We start from the raw sequence: 12600 nt of genomic DNA, 5'->3' as shown, positions 1-12600 counted from the left end.
CAAATACAAAGCAACGTTACTGGAAGGGTTCATCCTTCGAACGGGCACCGCAGCACCGCCCCCAGTGCTGATGGAGAGACGGGACACCCCTGTACCCCCGTGAGCGGAGCGGGGACGCGTCTGTTTGTCCCTAACGCTGCCTGTGGCAGCAGTGGGGAGCCAGCAGGATGCCCTCCAACTTTACTCCCCTCGATCCTCCCCTGGCAGGCGGCCCCGGGCAGAGCACACACGCGATGCTCTGATCGCAGCGGGAGGTTTGTTCGCTTGCACCGGGAGAGCTTCGCTTCCTCGCCCCATCTGCGCCGGGAACGACGCGAGGAAACCCACCCCGAGCCCACACCGCCGCGATAAATCACTGCAGCAGCACACGTTGCTCACAGCTGGGCCGCGCTCCTTCCCAGCACCGCCGCACCCCGAGCTCGGGGCTGCAAAGAGGGCTGAACAAAGCCCGAGCACCGCGCCCGCCGCGGCCCCTCCGGCAGCCGGCATCTCCCGAGACGTCCCGCTCCCAGCTCGCCTTCCTCCGGCCCCGAGCGCTCCTGGAGCCCACGGAACGCGCCGGATCGAGAGTGGCACCTAGCGGCAGCAGAACCGAGCGGGAGCCCACGCAGAGCCCACGGGACGGGAGCGGAACGGTTTTCCGTTGGGCAGCGCAGAGCTGAAGGGAACCGCGGCTCTCCCTGCGCTGTCCCGCAGCGCATCCCTGGGGCATCCGGCGGGACCAGAGCACCCAGAGGTGGAAGTCAGAACTGATTTATTTAAGGGAAAAAAATAAAACAAAACAAACAAACAAAAAAAACCAAAACAAAAACTGACAAAAAATAAAAATAAAAAACCAACGAAAAACACAGACCAAAACTTGTAAAAAGGAGTGGGAGGCGTCGGTTACAAGCTCTGGAAGCTCTTGTCAGGACAGCGCCAAAGAAATTTAGCTTTATACAGCAGAGAGAGGGGCAGCACGCTCCGGAGCAGTCCCCTGCGAAGGCCCATCAGCATCCCGGGACTCATCTCCCTTCTCCCTCCACCACAATTAAAGTGCAGCAGGGAAGGAGGGGAGAGGGGCTGCCTCCCACCCACACCACCCCGGCACGGGCTGCGAAACACAAAGCCCCAGCACTGCACAGATCCCCCGCCCTTGTGAGCTTCGTGGTGGCCCCGAGGACCAGCGAGGAATCAGCTCTGACCACCACGGCCCCCAGCACACACACGGCCCCGCAGGCGCAGCCGGGGCGAAGTGCTCCCTGTGAGCTGCCTAACGAGGGCACGGGGCTGCCAGGAGGAGCAGCGAGCCCACACTGAGCCCTGCCACCCCAGGAGGGCAGGAGAGGAGCGAGGAAGAGCGGAGATCCCTATCCCACATGCCCCAGAAGAGATGTGCATCCCCTGCGCGGCTGTGTCCCTTCTCCCTGCATGTCAGGCAAGAGCCACGCGTGGAAGAAAAGCTCCGAGGGCTCAGCAAGGGCAGCACAGCAGATCCTGCACACAGCCCCTGGGGAGCCCAGCTCGGCCCCCGCCCTCTGCCCAAGCCCCCCCCCCCCTCAATATATTATTACTATGATGTGCAAGTAGTTTTGCATCAGAAACCCCCAGCCCTCCCGTGGCCCCGCAGCTCCGGCCCCGCGGTGTGGCGGGGAGCAAAGCGTGACGGCAGCTATTAGACAGGAAAGCCTCCACCACCCCCTCCCCCCCCCCAAGCCCCGGCCCTCCCCCTCGCGCACACCCCCCTGCCCGCTCCGCAGGGACAGTCCGCGGGGCCCGGGTCACTCGTCGCCCTCCTCCTCGTGGTGGTGGTGGCTGGAAGCAGGGGGCTCCTCCACCTCCTGCTGGTGGTGGGCATAGTGGTGGGGGCCGGGCCCCTCCGCGGGCATGTTCTCCTCCGCGTTCAAGTAGACGTTGAACAGAGCTCCCTCGTGGCTCGGCTCCTTGCCGCAAGCCTGGCAGCTGCAGTGGAGTATCTTCTCCACCAGTTTGTCAACCCTGGGGATCTCGTCGTTGCCCGGGCAGTCCAGCGTCACCTGGGGAGAGGGGTGAGGATGCGGTGAGCGCACGGGGCTCGACTCCCGAGGGCTGTCCTGTCCTGCCCCTTCCGGGATCCGTGTGGCAGGAAACACGCAGGGCTTGGGAGTCCGGGGGTGAGCGGCAGGGGGAGGTGACAGGGAAGGACAGAGGGTGCTTCTGCCAGCACTCACGCTGCTTCCAGCAGCCCCTGCCACCCGGGCTTCCCAGGGCAGAGCAGTCACCCGAGGCAGCCTGGAGGGGAACCACGAGCAGAGGGAGCGAGGACCGCTCACCCCAAAGCGGCGGCGGTGCGAAGCTGAGAGCCCCTGAGCAAAAAGGGGCAGGAAAGATGGAGGAGCGCGCAGGGATACTCACGATTTCCCACATGGACTGGGCTGGCATGCAGGAGTCGCAGTGAACCAGGGACTCCGTGGACTGAGGGAAGGTGTTGGGGACGCTGTAGCTGAAGCACTGCCCCAGGCAGGCCCTGCAGAGACAGCGGGACGGGGGAGGGCTCAGGGTGGGCGCCCGCTCCTCCCAACGAAGGCAGGAAGAGATTGGGCAGCCAGGATCCCTACCTGTTCTGGATGGACTTGGACTCGCAGCCGCTGTGCCCCACGATCTGGGTGATGTTCTTCGCCTCGCACCACGCGCTCTTGTCCGGGAAGAGGGCGAGTTTGTTGATGGGAGGCGGCGCAGCCAGGAGCAGCGCTGGGAAGAGGGCTCCGACCACCAACCAGAACATCATGGCCGACTCTGCTGGAAACCTGCAACTGGAGCCGGGGAGCAAAGTGTCAGCAGGAGGGGAAGCAGGCGAGACGCGCTGCTGTGCCCTGTACCGAACCAAGCTCTGTGCCGGCGGTAACAGCAAGCTTTCCACCACTTCTTACCCGAGGTCGGGCTGGAAGGAGTTTGCAAAACAAAAGCGTCACCGCCGCATCCCACCGGGTTGGAGAGGTCGCAGACCGCAGAAATGTTTGTGTTTGAGGAAGGCGCGGACTTCTCCGCTTCCTCTTCTCCCACCTTCAAAGCCTCGAGGTTTCCCAGCACGCAGGGACCGCTTTCCCAGGAAGGAAAACCTCTCTTCCCCCGGCGGTTCGCAGCAGGTGTCGCTGCGAGGCAAACCTCCCTGCACAGGCGGGGACCAGGGCCGTGCCAAAGGGACCAGGGCCGTGCCAAAGGGACCAGGGCCGTGCCAAAGGGACCAGAGCCGTGCCAAAGGGACCAGGGCCGTGCCAAAGGGACCAGAGCCGTGCCAAAGGGACCAGGGCCGTGCCAAAGGGACCAGGGCCGTGCCAAAGGAGCGCTGACGTTTACAGAGCCGTTCCCATTCGGACGTCGGACGGTTCTCCCGAGGATGGGAACTCGGGGGGGGGTCCTGTGCTTGCTCATAGCAGTGCTCAGCCAAGGAGGTGACCTACCACCCCCAGAGAGATCCCACGCCGGTTTCCGTGCTGGCCAGCTGGACTCCGGAGCCACGGTGCTGCTGCTAACACTCCCAGTCGCTGGGGAAAGGCGGGTGGAAAGCATCACAGGGACAGGGGAATTTTTTCCTTCGTGGGGTTTGGAGCAAGTCGTAGCGAAAGGCAGACGTGTGCACTTCCTAAAGTGTTCGTTAGAACCGTGCTGTTTGTTATTCCCTACTGTTTACTTATCCGGACGAAGATCCAAAGCCCACACTGGAAAGACTCCTGTGGGTCCCATGGCTCCCGGGCGCGGCCCTCTAATGGAGAGGAAGAAATCTGTGTTTATCAGCTCTGCTCGGAGCTCTCCCAGCCACACGCTCAGCCCTTCCACGCTGTCTTCACCAGCTCATGGGAGCCACCGCGTCTGTCTGCACTGCTGGCACCTTCAGAGCTCAGTTCTGGTGCTTTAAGGGCATTTTGGGGGAGAGGACTCTGCTCTGGCAGCCCTCCCCTAAGGCCAACCTCTGGGTCTGACTCAGAAACCCCTCTTCACGAGGGACACACACACACAGAGATGCTTCCCTGTCCTCAGTCCCACCAAAGCCCCTCTCCCTGCCCCCACCATCGGATCAGGGGCTCTGTTAACTTCTCTTCCTGACCCTACAGGAACTAAGATGGTACAATGCACCGCTGCTTCTCTAGGCCTGGCCCACACACAGCAGGCTGTGCAGGGTTTGGTGGGAGAGGAGCAGGAGCTTGGAGCCCCCGAAGTCGCAGCGTCATTAATGAGAGATTGTGATGAAGTGCAGACAATTGTTTCTGCTTCGTTAGGCTGAATTTTCTGCAGCTGAGCTGCACACACTCGGCGTGCTCGGCTGTCTGAAACAAACATCACTCATTCCTCAAATGCCAACGGCTCCGTGCTGAGGAATCCCACTCCCAAAGGCAAGTCCGAGATCAGAGCTGGGATGTGACCCAAACAGCAATCGCGAACCCCCTGGGGAACAGCCGGAATTCCTCAGGACTCAGCGCACAAGTTCACTTCCACACGCCCAATTACAGAGCGATTTCCTTCCTTCCAAAGGAGGTGCTGGCTGGGGTGGGTTTTTTTCCAGGTTTCTGAGTGTACGCACGGCCCCGCAGCCCCGCGAGACACCCAGGCACCAAGGAGACCCAGAGCTCCCATACCGACAGCAGGATGGGTGAGGTTGTGCTGTGCTGAAGCACAGCCCTGGCCCGGATTCAGGATAGCACTTAAGCACATGGCTTAAGCCCTCTGCTTTCCTGAGCGAGGACGCCTTCATGGCCGGGGCCCAGCTGCAGTTTTTGTTTGCAGAGGGGCTGCAGCAGCACCGGGTGAGTTTGGGAGGGAGCTGGGGCTGGAAGCAGCGTGCTGGCGGCATCGTCTGAACCCATCAGGCAAACAGAGCTGCCCCAAAACCATCCCTGACAGCGGCCGCAGGGCGGGGGACAGGAGCACCGTGTTCCTTCTCCTCCCTGGCTGGGAAGGGAAGCGAGAAATGAGGTATCCGAGCAGGTTTGCAAACTCGCCGTTAAATAAAGTATTGAGCACATTCCTCTGTGACAAGCTAAATTACACACTGCGGCCCCTCAAGGAACGAGTGTGCACTCCCCGGAGCTGCCCCTGAGCACGGCCTGCCCGCGGGACCCCGCACTCGGGGCCCTCTTTCTCCTCTCCAGAACGGGGCACGGATTCCTCTGCAGCCTCGAAACCCAAAGCCCTTTTGCAGCCACAATCTGCACCCACGGTTCCAAAGGGAAAACATCCACAGCCGAAGGGCATCAGCTCACAGCGGAGCTGTACAGCAGGAGACCAACTGCTTCGGGAGGGAAACGGGAGAAAGAAGATGGGGTCGGTGTTGCCCTCTTTATCCTGCAGGTGGACATCGGGAACGTTTCATGACAGCACGGTCCCGAGTTCATGTGAGCGATGACATGGCGATACCACCAGGGGAGAGGGAGGAGAGCCGCGCTCTGAAAGTGGTTAGAGGTCATTCCTCGCGCAGATGAGTGCTGAAGTGAGCACAGGAATCCCATCTGAGAGCTTCAGCTTTGCTTTGCCGAGCTGCAAAATCCGGGAAGGAGCGACACAAAATGAAAGGGGGACACCCTAAATCCTGCAGGGCTCTGCTAACGGAGCCAACGCTGCGTCACTGCGAGACGTTCCTCACTGCTCCCTCCAGGAGCACGAGGTGACACTGATTTCCACTCCAGCGTGGCTGGAATAAGGCTGGAGCGGAGCAAAGCAGCGCAGCACGGTGAAATCCCTCTCCCCTCCAGGATTGGGAACTCACTTTTGGCTTCTCAGCAGCGCGACCAGAGTCTGAAAACCGGACTGATGGAAAGAGAAATCCGGGCTCCTCTGCCTACAGAAGTCATTGGAGAGCAACTGAACGAGTGCAGCTTAGAGCGGGGTCTGAAAGGAGCTCTGCAGGAGGGAGGAGGCGGGCGGGCTGCGGCGGAGGCACGAGCAACGAAAGCAGTTTCTGGTGAACTGCTTCAACGGGTCGATCTGTTCGGCTTTAACACACAGCCACGGCCAAGAAAGCGCAGTGCCCGAAGCGCTGCCCTCCGTCCCCGCTCCTCCAGGCTCCCGGAGCAGCACTGCAGCTGCAGGCTGAGCTCACATGCCCGGACCTGAGCGAGGTGCAGCTCCGCCCCGTGCTGCCGTTCCCCACGCGCTGCCCCTCCATCGGTTTTGCCTTCCCTGCAGCAGCTGCTGCTCCCCGTGCAGCCCTCCTGTCTGGGTGAAGCTGGGAAGGCTCCCAGGCAGCACTCCCTCTTCGTGGTGTGGGTCCCCGGGGTGCCGGCTCCCAGCAGGCCCAGCTCTGCTTTCACTCAGCAAAGTGGGACCGACTCCGCTGGTGCAAATGAGATCAGAATCTGGCACCGCTCGTCCTACTCCAAACAAGCCTAACTGGAACCAGATAAAACCAGTTGGAGTAAATAGTGGCCACCGGGATTATGATTTCTTTTCGCTGAGCGCTCCCGCAGCGCGAGGCCGGCCCGCAGCCGGGATGGGAGTTGTCTCGAATGCCAACCGTGCTCGCTTTCGGCTTTCGGTCGCTCATTCATTACCAAACTTGCATAAAGAGCCGTGCCCTGCGCGGGGGGATCGGGTTCCCAGCTGGCAGCGGGAGGTGGGAAGAGGGGACGGAGCAGGGATGGGTCCCCCGCGGTGGTTCTGCTGTGCTCCTGCTTCTGCAGCCGAAGCGGGGGCAGAAATCAGCCAGCCCCGGTGCTGCTGTTCTTTCTGCTCTGTTTTGCCAACACCAAATCCAACGCCTGCACGATTTCCCCCACGGCACGAGGATGTAAGAGGACAGACACGCTGCGGGGCCGGCGGATCCGCTCGCAGCCCTGCTGCTATTTGCAGTTCCTCCCAGGCGCCGGGGCTGACCTCCCGACGTTCAGACTGCCCCTCCAAAACTGCAGCACTGGGCCCAGAACTCACAGCGAAGGTTGGGAAGAGCGTGGTCGGAGCGGCCGAGCCATCCCTCCCTCCTGCTGGGCTCCCGGCCGGGCGCTCCGGAGCTCGTTCGCCCTCTTTGGGAGACCACAAACTCCCCAGGCTGGAATTCAGCGCCGAGAGGTCAAGCCAAGAGCTCGGGTTGTTCTCGGGGCTGTTTGCAAACACTTGGGATTTTTGTGCGGAAGGCAAATTGCGTTTCCCGTGCTGCGGTTTGCAAATCTGAGGCGAGCTGCTTTTGTTTTGGAGATGGGAAACTGCCTTCGGAAAGCAAAAGCACCCGTGGTGGACAGATGATTTTTGTTGTTGTTGTTGTTCCCCCAAAGAATCTGTTATGGCAGAGCTGCGGTGCCCCAATTGCAAATTGAATCTGGAAGTCGGTGGGGTTAATCCTATGCAAAAGTGTGAGTCCACGGGGCAGAGATTGTAAGGAGAAGTTAGCAGGAGAGCTGTGGCATAAGGGATTGTCCGCACCAACTCTGCTGCAGCTGAAGTGTGTTCTGGCTCCAGAACGTCCCCAAGAAAAGGAGAAAACTCCCCACACGGGGAGAGTATTGCATTTAACATTTAAGGATGGCTGCAAACGCTCGTAAAAATGGAAATCCTGCGTTACGGTTCAAGCAGCGGTGATAGATAGTTGAGATAAACGGCTTCAGCGGGTTCCAGGAAAGGCAAAACCTGCACGGTCCATTCTCGGGGCGAACTTTTCCTCTAACAGAAGCCGGGTGCCGTCGGAACACCTTCCTCCGCGCTTCCCAAGCGGCCGCTCGTCCCGCGCTGCTTCGCGAACCGACTCCCTGAGCACTCCCGTTCAAAGCCCCATAGCGGACGGGAAGGACTCTGCCCCACAGATGTGCGATCTGTGCTCCCCGTTTTCCCATTCTCTTATTTCGTTCGGGCTAAAGGCGGCGGTGGAAATAAATAGCTTAAGGACTGCACGGCCGATCCCGCGGGGTCCGCCCCGTCTGCGATTCGTGCCGGCGGCAGCGCCCTCAAATCGCTCGGGGGAGAACGGGAGAGAAAACGAGGCAGGAAATCTGCCGCTCATCCAAAGGCGGAGAAAGCGGAGCGGGTCCGCTCGGTGCGGGGCAGAGCGGGGGCTCGGGGAGGGGGTGGGTTGGGGGGGGGGGGGTATCCCGGAGGGGGATTCCCGGAGCGGTACTCACCACCCAGGAGACGGCGGGCACATCCCATGGGCTCCGGGGCCGCGGCTGCGGGCGGTTACAGCCCCGCGGTGCCCGACGGCTGCCGCATCCTCGGCGCCGCGGCCCCCGGAGGCGCGGGGCGGGCGGGAGCTGCCGCCTCCCTCCTTCCCTCCCTCCCTCCCTCCCTCCTTCCCTCTCCTCCTCCTCCTCCTCCCTCCCTTTCCCCGGTGCCGGGCTCCGGGCGGTGCCGCCGGCCCCGCCGCTCGCTATTGCACAATCGGGGCGTGGGGGGGAGGAAAGCGAAAGGAGGGGGAACGAGGGAGGGGACCGCCGCCTCCTCTTCCTCCTCTTCCTCCTCCTCCTCCTCCTCCTCGGCCCCGAGAGAGCCCCAGAGTGCCCTTCTGGGCCACCAGACGGGGCCGTGGGATGAAGGAGTGCTGTGTGCAGAGGTGATTTCCCGGCTCTTGCTCCAGCGGTGACAGAAACAAAGGCTGCGCTTGGCTCGCTGAACGCAAACACCTCCTATTGAAACGCAGTGTTGGGGCAGAGGCTGAGCCACAGTGAAGGCTTTGGGAACGCTCTACAACACACTTTGCTCTGCTTTTTCCCTTCTTTTTTCTCCATTGCTCATTCACTTTTCCTCCGCTCCTCTTTTCTCCCCCCTTCCCTCTCTCCCTTCACCTTTCTGCCCATCACAGCTCTCAGTTACGATAACTGTTGAGGGCCGGAAGGGCTCTGTTTCTGCACAGATGCACTTCATGTAATAGAGGCTGCAGCATGAAACGCTGGCACGGCCCAACCCAAACCAAAGCTACCTGCAGGGCTCGGGTGGGCTCAGCCAGCTCCGTCTGAATGCGGAGATCAGAGAAGTTGGAAGGGATGGCAGTAAGAAAGCAACAGCCGTGCTGAGAGGTGTGCTGGGAGAGGGAAGTTCGGGGTTGGCAGAGGAGGCTGGAGGCTGCCAGCAGTGCCTTCGTGCCGCTCGGTTCCTTCCAGCTCCAGGAATGGGGTGCTGGAAGAAAGCAGGATGGCAAAAACCCACTTCCATCGCTGCTGGAATCAACCCCAAAGTGCTCAGCCCCACCAGGGCCACCGATAGACAAAGGAGCCGCCTTTCTCCCCCGCTGCTGTTGGCAGCCTGAGCTCCGTTTCCCCGTTCCTTCCCCCTCTGCATCACAGAGCCCGTCGTGGGCTTTGGACTCAGCCCTGCCCTCGGGGATGTCGTATTCTGAGCGACGAAGGAGCAGACAGAAGGTTTGGAGGCAGCTTCTCAGGTCCATGGATAACAGAAAGCCATCATCTGGAGGCACGAGCAGCCACAGAGCAACCGAGCACGGGCAGCAGGATGAGATGCACCACACACAGCTCCGTACTGTGATGGTTCCGTGGGGTCTCGGCCGGGCTGTAACCCGGGCTGCGGTTCGCTCACCGCTTCCTACAATTCACGGTGTTCCTGCGCTGCAAACATCCCAGCAGCAGAAAGGGAAACGCGGCCGTCTGTGAATGCGAGGCGGGGCAGCACGGCCGCAGGTTTTCTGGTGTCAGCAGAAGCAGGCAGAGGTGCTCACGACACGGCTCGCTGGCTGGGGGGTGCGGGGAGCTGCGGAGAGGCTGTCAGAGCCCCGGGCCAACGCTTTCCCCCTCCTTTATGCCATGCAGAACCTGTAGGTGTCATTCAGACGGATGCTGGCTGGAGGGGCTGCACCGCAGCGAAGGGGAGGCAGAGCAGGGAGGTGATGCTGGCAGGGATGAGCTGTTCTCACCTTCACGGACTGACAGCTCACGGCGCAGCAGAATCCACGCTCCGGTCTCCAGGAGCTTCCCTCCCTCGCCCGCCACTGCTGTTCTGGGCCCGCTGACAAAGGCCCACTGCGCCAGGGGCAGCCCGCTTGTCAGGACAGGACTGGGAGCTGTGGGTGTGAGAAGGAACAGGGTGTATTTGGAAGTTTGAATTGAAATGATTGCTTTGATTTGTGTCTTAGCACAGATTCCGAGGCGGCCTGCCCGTGGCTGGATGCTAGAAAACACACACAGGGAAGGGCAGCTGGGAGATGAGGGCGTCTGTGCCGGCGAAGGAATTGCTCTTCAGTCACCTCAGCTCGACTGCACGCAGCACATCTGGCTTTGTAACAGTTAAAGGAGGCTGGAGGAGAACAGGTTCAGCTGTGGGGGGATCCGGAGCAGCCACCTCCGGCAGAGTGCAGCTGAGGGTAACAGCCGAGCCCGCTGCGTAGGGGCAGCAGGAAGGCGTGAGTTGCAGTGCCTTGCTCTGGGCTTGCTGGTGTGAACTGGGAAGGCCAACAGAAAGCAAGACGTACAGGCAGACCTGGCTGGCAGGGTCTGTGCTCAGGAGCAAGGGAAAAGGATTGATCATGGAGCTCATTAGAAAACATCTGGGCTCAGCAAAAGACCTGGAATGCGGCTCAGCAGCGGGACGCTCCTCTCTTCCCGAGTCCCGGGAATGTGAGCTCCTGCAGGGTGAGACTCGAGGCAGCTGTTTCCTCTAATCCCATCAGCCCTCCTGCCATGGGGGTCCCGACGCTCAGCACGCAGGAGGGAACGAGGAAGTCCCGCTCCCCTTCCCGTGGTGACTGGGATTAGTGGTTTCTCTGCAGTGCCGATGCATTTTGGGACCCTGGGGTAAAAAACAAAGTACCCCTCCCGCCTGCAAGCAAGTCCAAGTGTGTTTAATTGCTTTTCTTTCCACCTTGCCCAATTGCTCCTGCTCGCAGCCATGCCAGGCCCCTCTGTCCCTCCCTCTCTTGCTTCCCCAGCAGCTCAGGTCACGCACAACTCTTCTCTTCAACCCCTGTCTGCAGGGATCGTCTTGACAGCTCGGACTGCTCTTCTCCCACTCCCCGCACCTCGCAGAGGTTAATGCAGATGTTGTCCTAAAGGGGATAGCAGGAGTTTTTTTTGTATTTTCAAGGATGTGGCTGCTAACCTCACCAAAACGTGGGACCCTGAGCAATCTGCTCTCATTCCCTCCCTCCCCTCCTGCCCCGGAGCGTGTGAAGCAGCTGGTGAGGAGCTGAGCACAGCTTGCCAGGGGACACAGCCAGAAATCTCAGCTTGTCATTGCTCTCCTCGGCATGCCAGGAGGTCTGAGCCATTTTTCACTATTCTGCTTTTAATTTTTCTAACAGACCACTGCATGACAAGAGTTAACACTGAAGCCTCAGCTAAACCATTACAGGCTCATCCTATGCTCCCAGGAGTCACAGTGACCTTTTCTCTATCTGCCAGCTCACCTCTATTTATACCTAATATGGATATAAAATCCACAGCCGAGCCGCCCTCAAGCATGCTGCCCAGCAGGATGCTCCCAAAGATGTAAGGGAATTACTTCTGGGGCACAGGAGAACCCAGTAAGGTCAGATCCTGCAGCCCCAGGCTGATGTCCATCATCCAAAGATGCATTTATCGACACCTGACACTCCCCAGCTCTCAACTGATTGCCCACAACACCACGTAAACTTCAGAGAGAAATAAACAAAAAAAAAAGCGGGCCCTGTGCCTGGAAGGAAAGGGGAAAAAAAAGCACACACCATCAGCTATTCCCTCAAACAAAACCAAGGAAGAGAAAACAGGCAAAAGGGAGGAGCTGGGAGAACAAAGCAGTCATGATCAGCACAGAAATAGGTGCTCTGACATCGGAGAAGCACACCAGGGACATCTTCAGGGAGCGTCCAACAAACAGCGTCCTCGAGCTCAACAGTTTGTGTGTAGTTCACAGCAGACTGAGCCATGGCACAGAGATCAGAACAATGCACTCAACCTTTGCAGCCGTGGAGGTTTGCTGGAGCTTGTGGCCAACACGAGCAGTTAGATCATCTGCTGCGAATCCGTGTGTGTGCTACAGGTCATTAGACTTCACCCAGCTACTCCCATGTTGAGTGCTGTAACTTGCATTGCAGGCACTCAGAGTTGAAAAACCCACCCACTCCTGAGCTTACCCCAGCCACACTGCTTGCACTCCCAGCTGCAGGGGTCACGCTTCAGCCTCACTGCTCCTCATGGTACCTCTCCCTGTTGGTAAACCCCGGTCCTGTTTGTTTTATTTCCCTTCCATGAAGTCAGCTCCGTGTTTTAATCCAGACACCTCCCACAGCTGTAAGAAGAGGAAGGGCTTCTCTCAGCGCACATTCCTGATGTTTGCTCATTTGTTCAAGGACCTTTTTGGCCGTTTTTGCACCTGTACCTCATCCTTCTGGCGTCCTCAAAGAGCTGGATCTCACCTCTGAGTGAAGCAGGGCTCAAAGCCACGGCCAAGTGGGGGAAATATCGCTGCTTCCATCCTGCATGGGACAAAACCAAGGTGCTGTCTATCACAACTGGACTCCTAAATCCTCCGGGAACACATGGCTCATGGGATTAGTAAGGGTCTTGGGTTAAGCTTTTAGTCACTGCTACTTCAAATGCAGCACTGAGGGGGAGGAAGAATACTCTATCTTAAACTCCTAAAAAGAAACACACTCCTTCATATAACAAGAGATTTATGAACTGAATTTGAACTGATCAGGGCATGACCTTTTCCAGCAAGGGATACACACTCCTAACC

At 59.5% G+C, this 12600-nt stretch overlaps 1 protein-coding gene across 1 annotated transcript; it reads right to left on the bottom strand.

The window, feature by feature from the left end:
• Positions 1–1621: 1621 nt before the first annotated feature.
• On the bottom strand, positions 1622–8208 carry NBL1 (NBL1, DAN family BMP antagonist). The gene is made up of 4 exons (XM_065737800.1): positions 8061–8208; positions 2577–2771; positions 2374–2485; positions 1622–2015 (listed from the first exon to the last, which is right to left on the bottom strand). The coding sequence occupies exons 1-4, from the start codon at positions 8081–8083 to the stop codon at positions 1761–1763; spliced, it is 585 nt and encodes a 194-aa protein (XP_065593872.1). The 5' UTR covers positions 8084–8208; the 3' UTR covers positions 1622–1760.
• Between the last annotated feature and the right edge of the window lie 4392 nt (positions 8209–12600).

Source organism: Cyrtonyx montezumae, unplaced genomic scaffold (assembly GCF_038088225.1).
Source record: "Cyrtonyx montezumae isolate F1298 unplaced genomic scaffold, pur_monq_1.0 scaffold_21, whole genome shotgun sequence".
Taxonomy (NCBI): Eukaryota; Metazoa; Chordata; class Aves; order Galliformes; family Odontophoridae; genus Cyrtonyx; species Cyrtonyx montezumae.
This window is presented reverse-complemented; position numbering and strand designations above follow the sequence as displayed.

Bases quoted from the DNA above. Each gene is read 5' to 3' on its own strand.
- NBL1 (XM_065737800.1), bottom strand. From the start codon at position 8,083: ATGTGCCCGCCGTCTCCTGGGTG. The intron at 2,772-8,060 runs GTGAGTACCGCT...CCCCGGCTCCAG, and splicing joins TGCCCGCCGTCTCCTGGGTG to TTGCAGGTTTCCAGCAGAGT. The intron at 2,016-2,373 runs GTGAGTATCCCT...CCCTCTCCCCAG, and splicing joins CCCAGTCCATGTGGGAAATC to GTGACGCTGGACTGCCCGGG.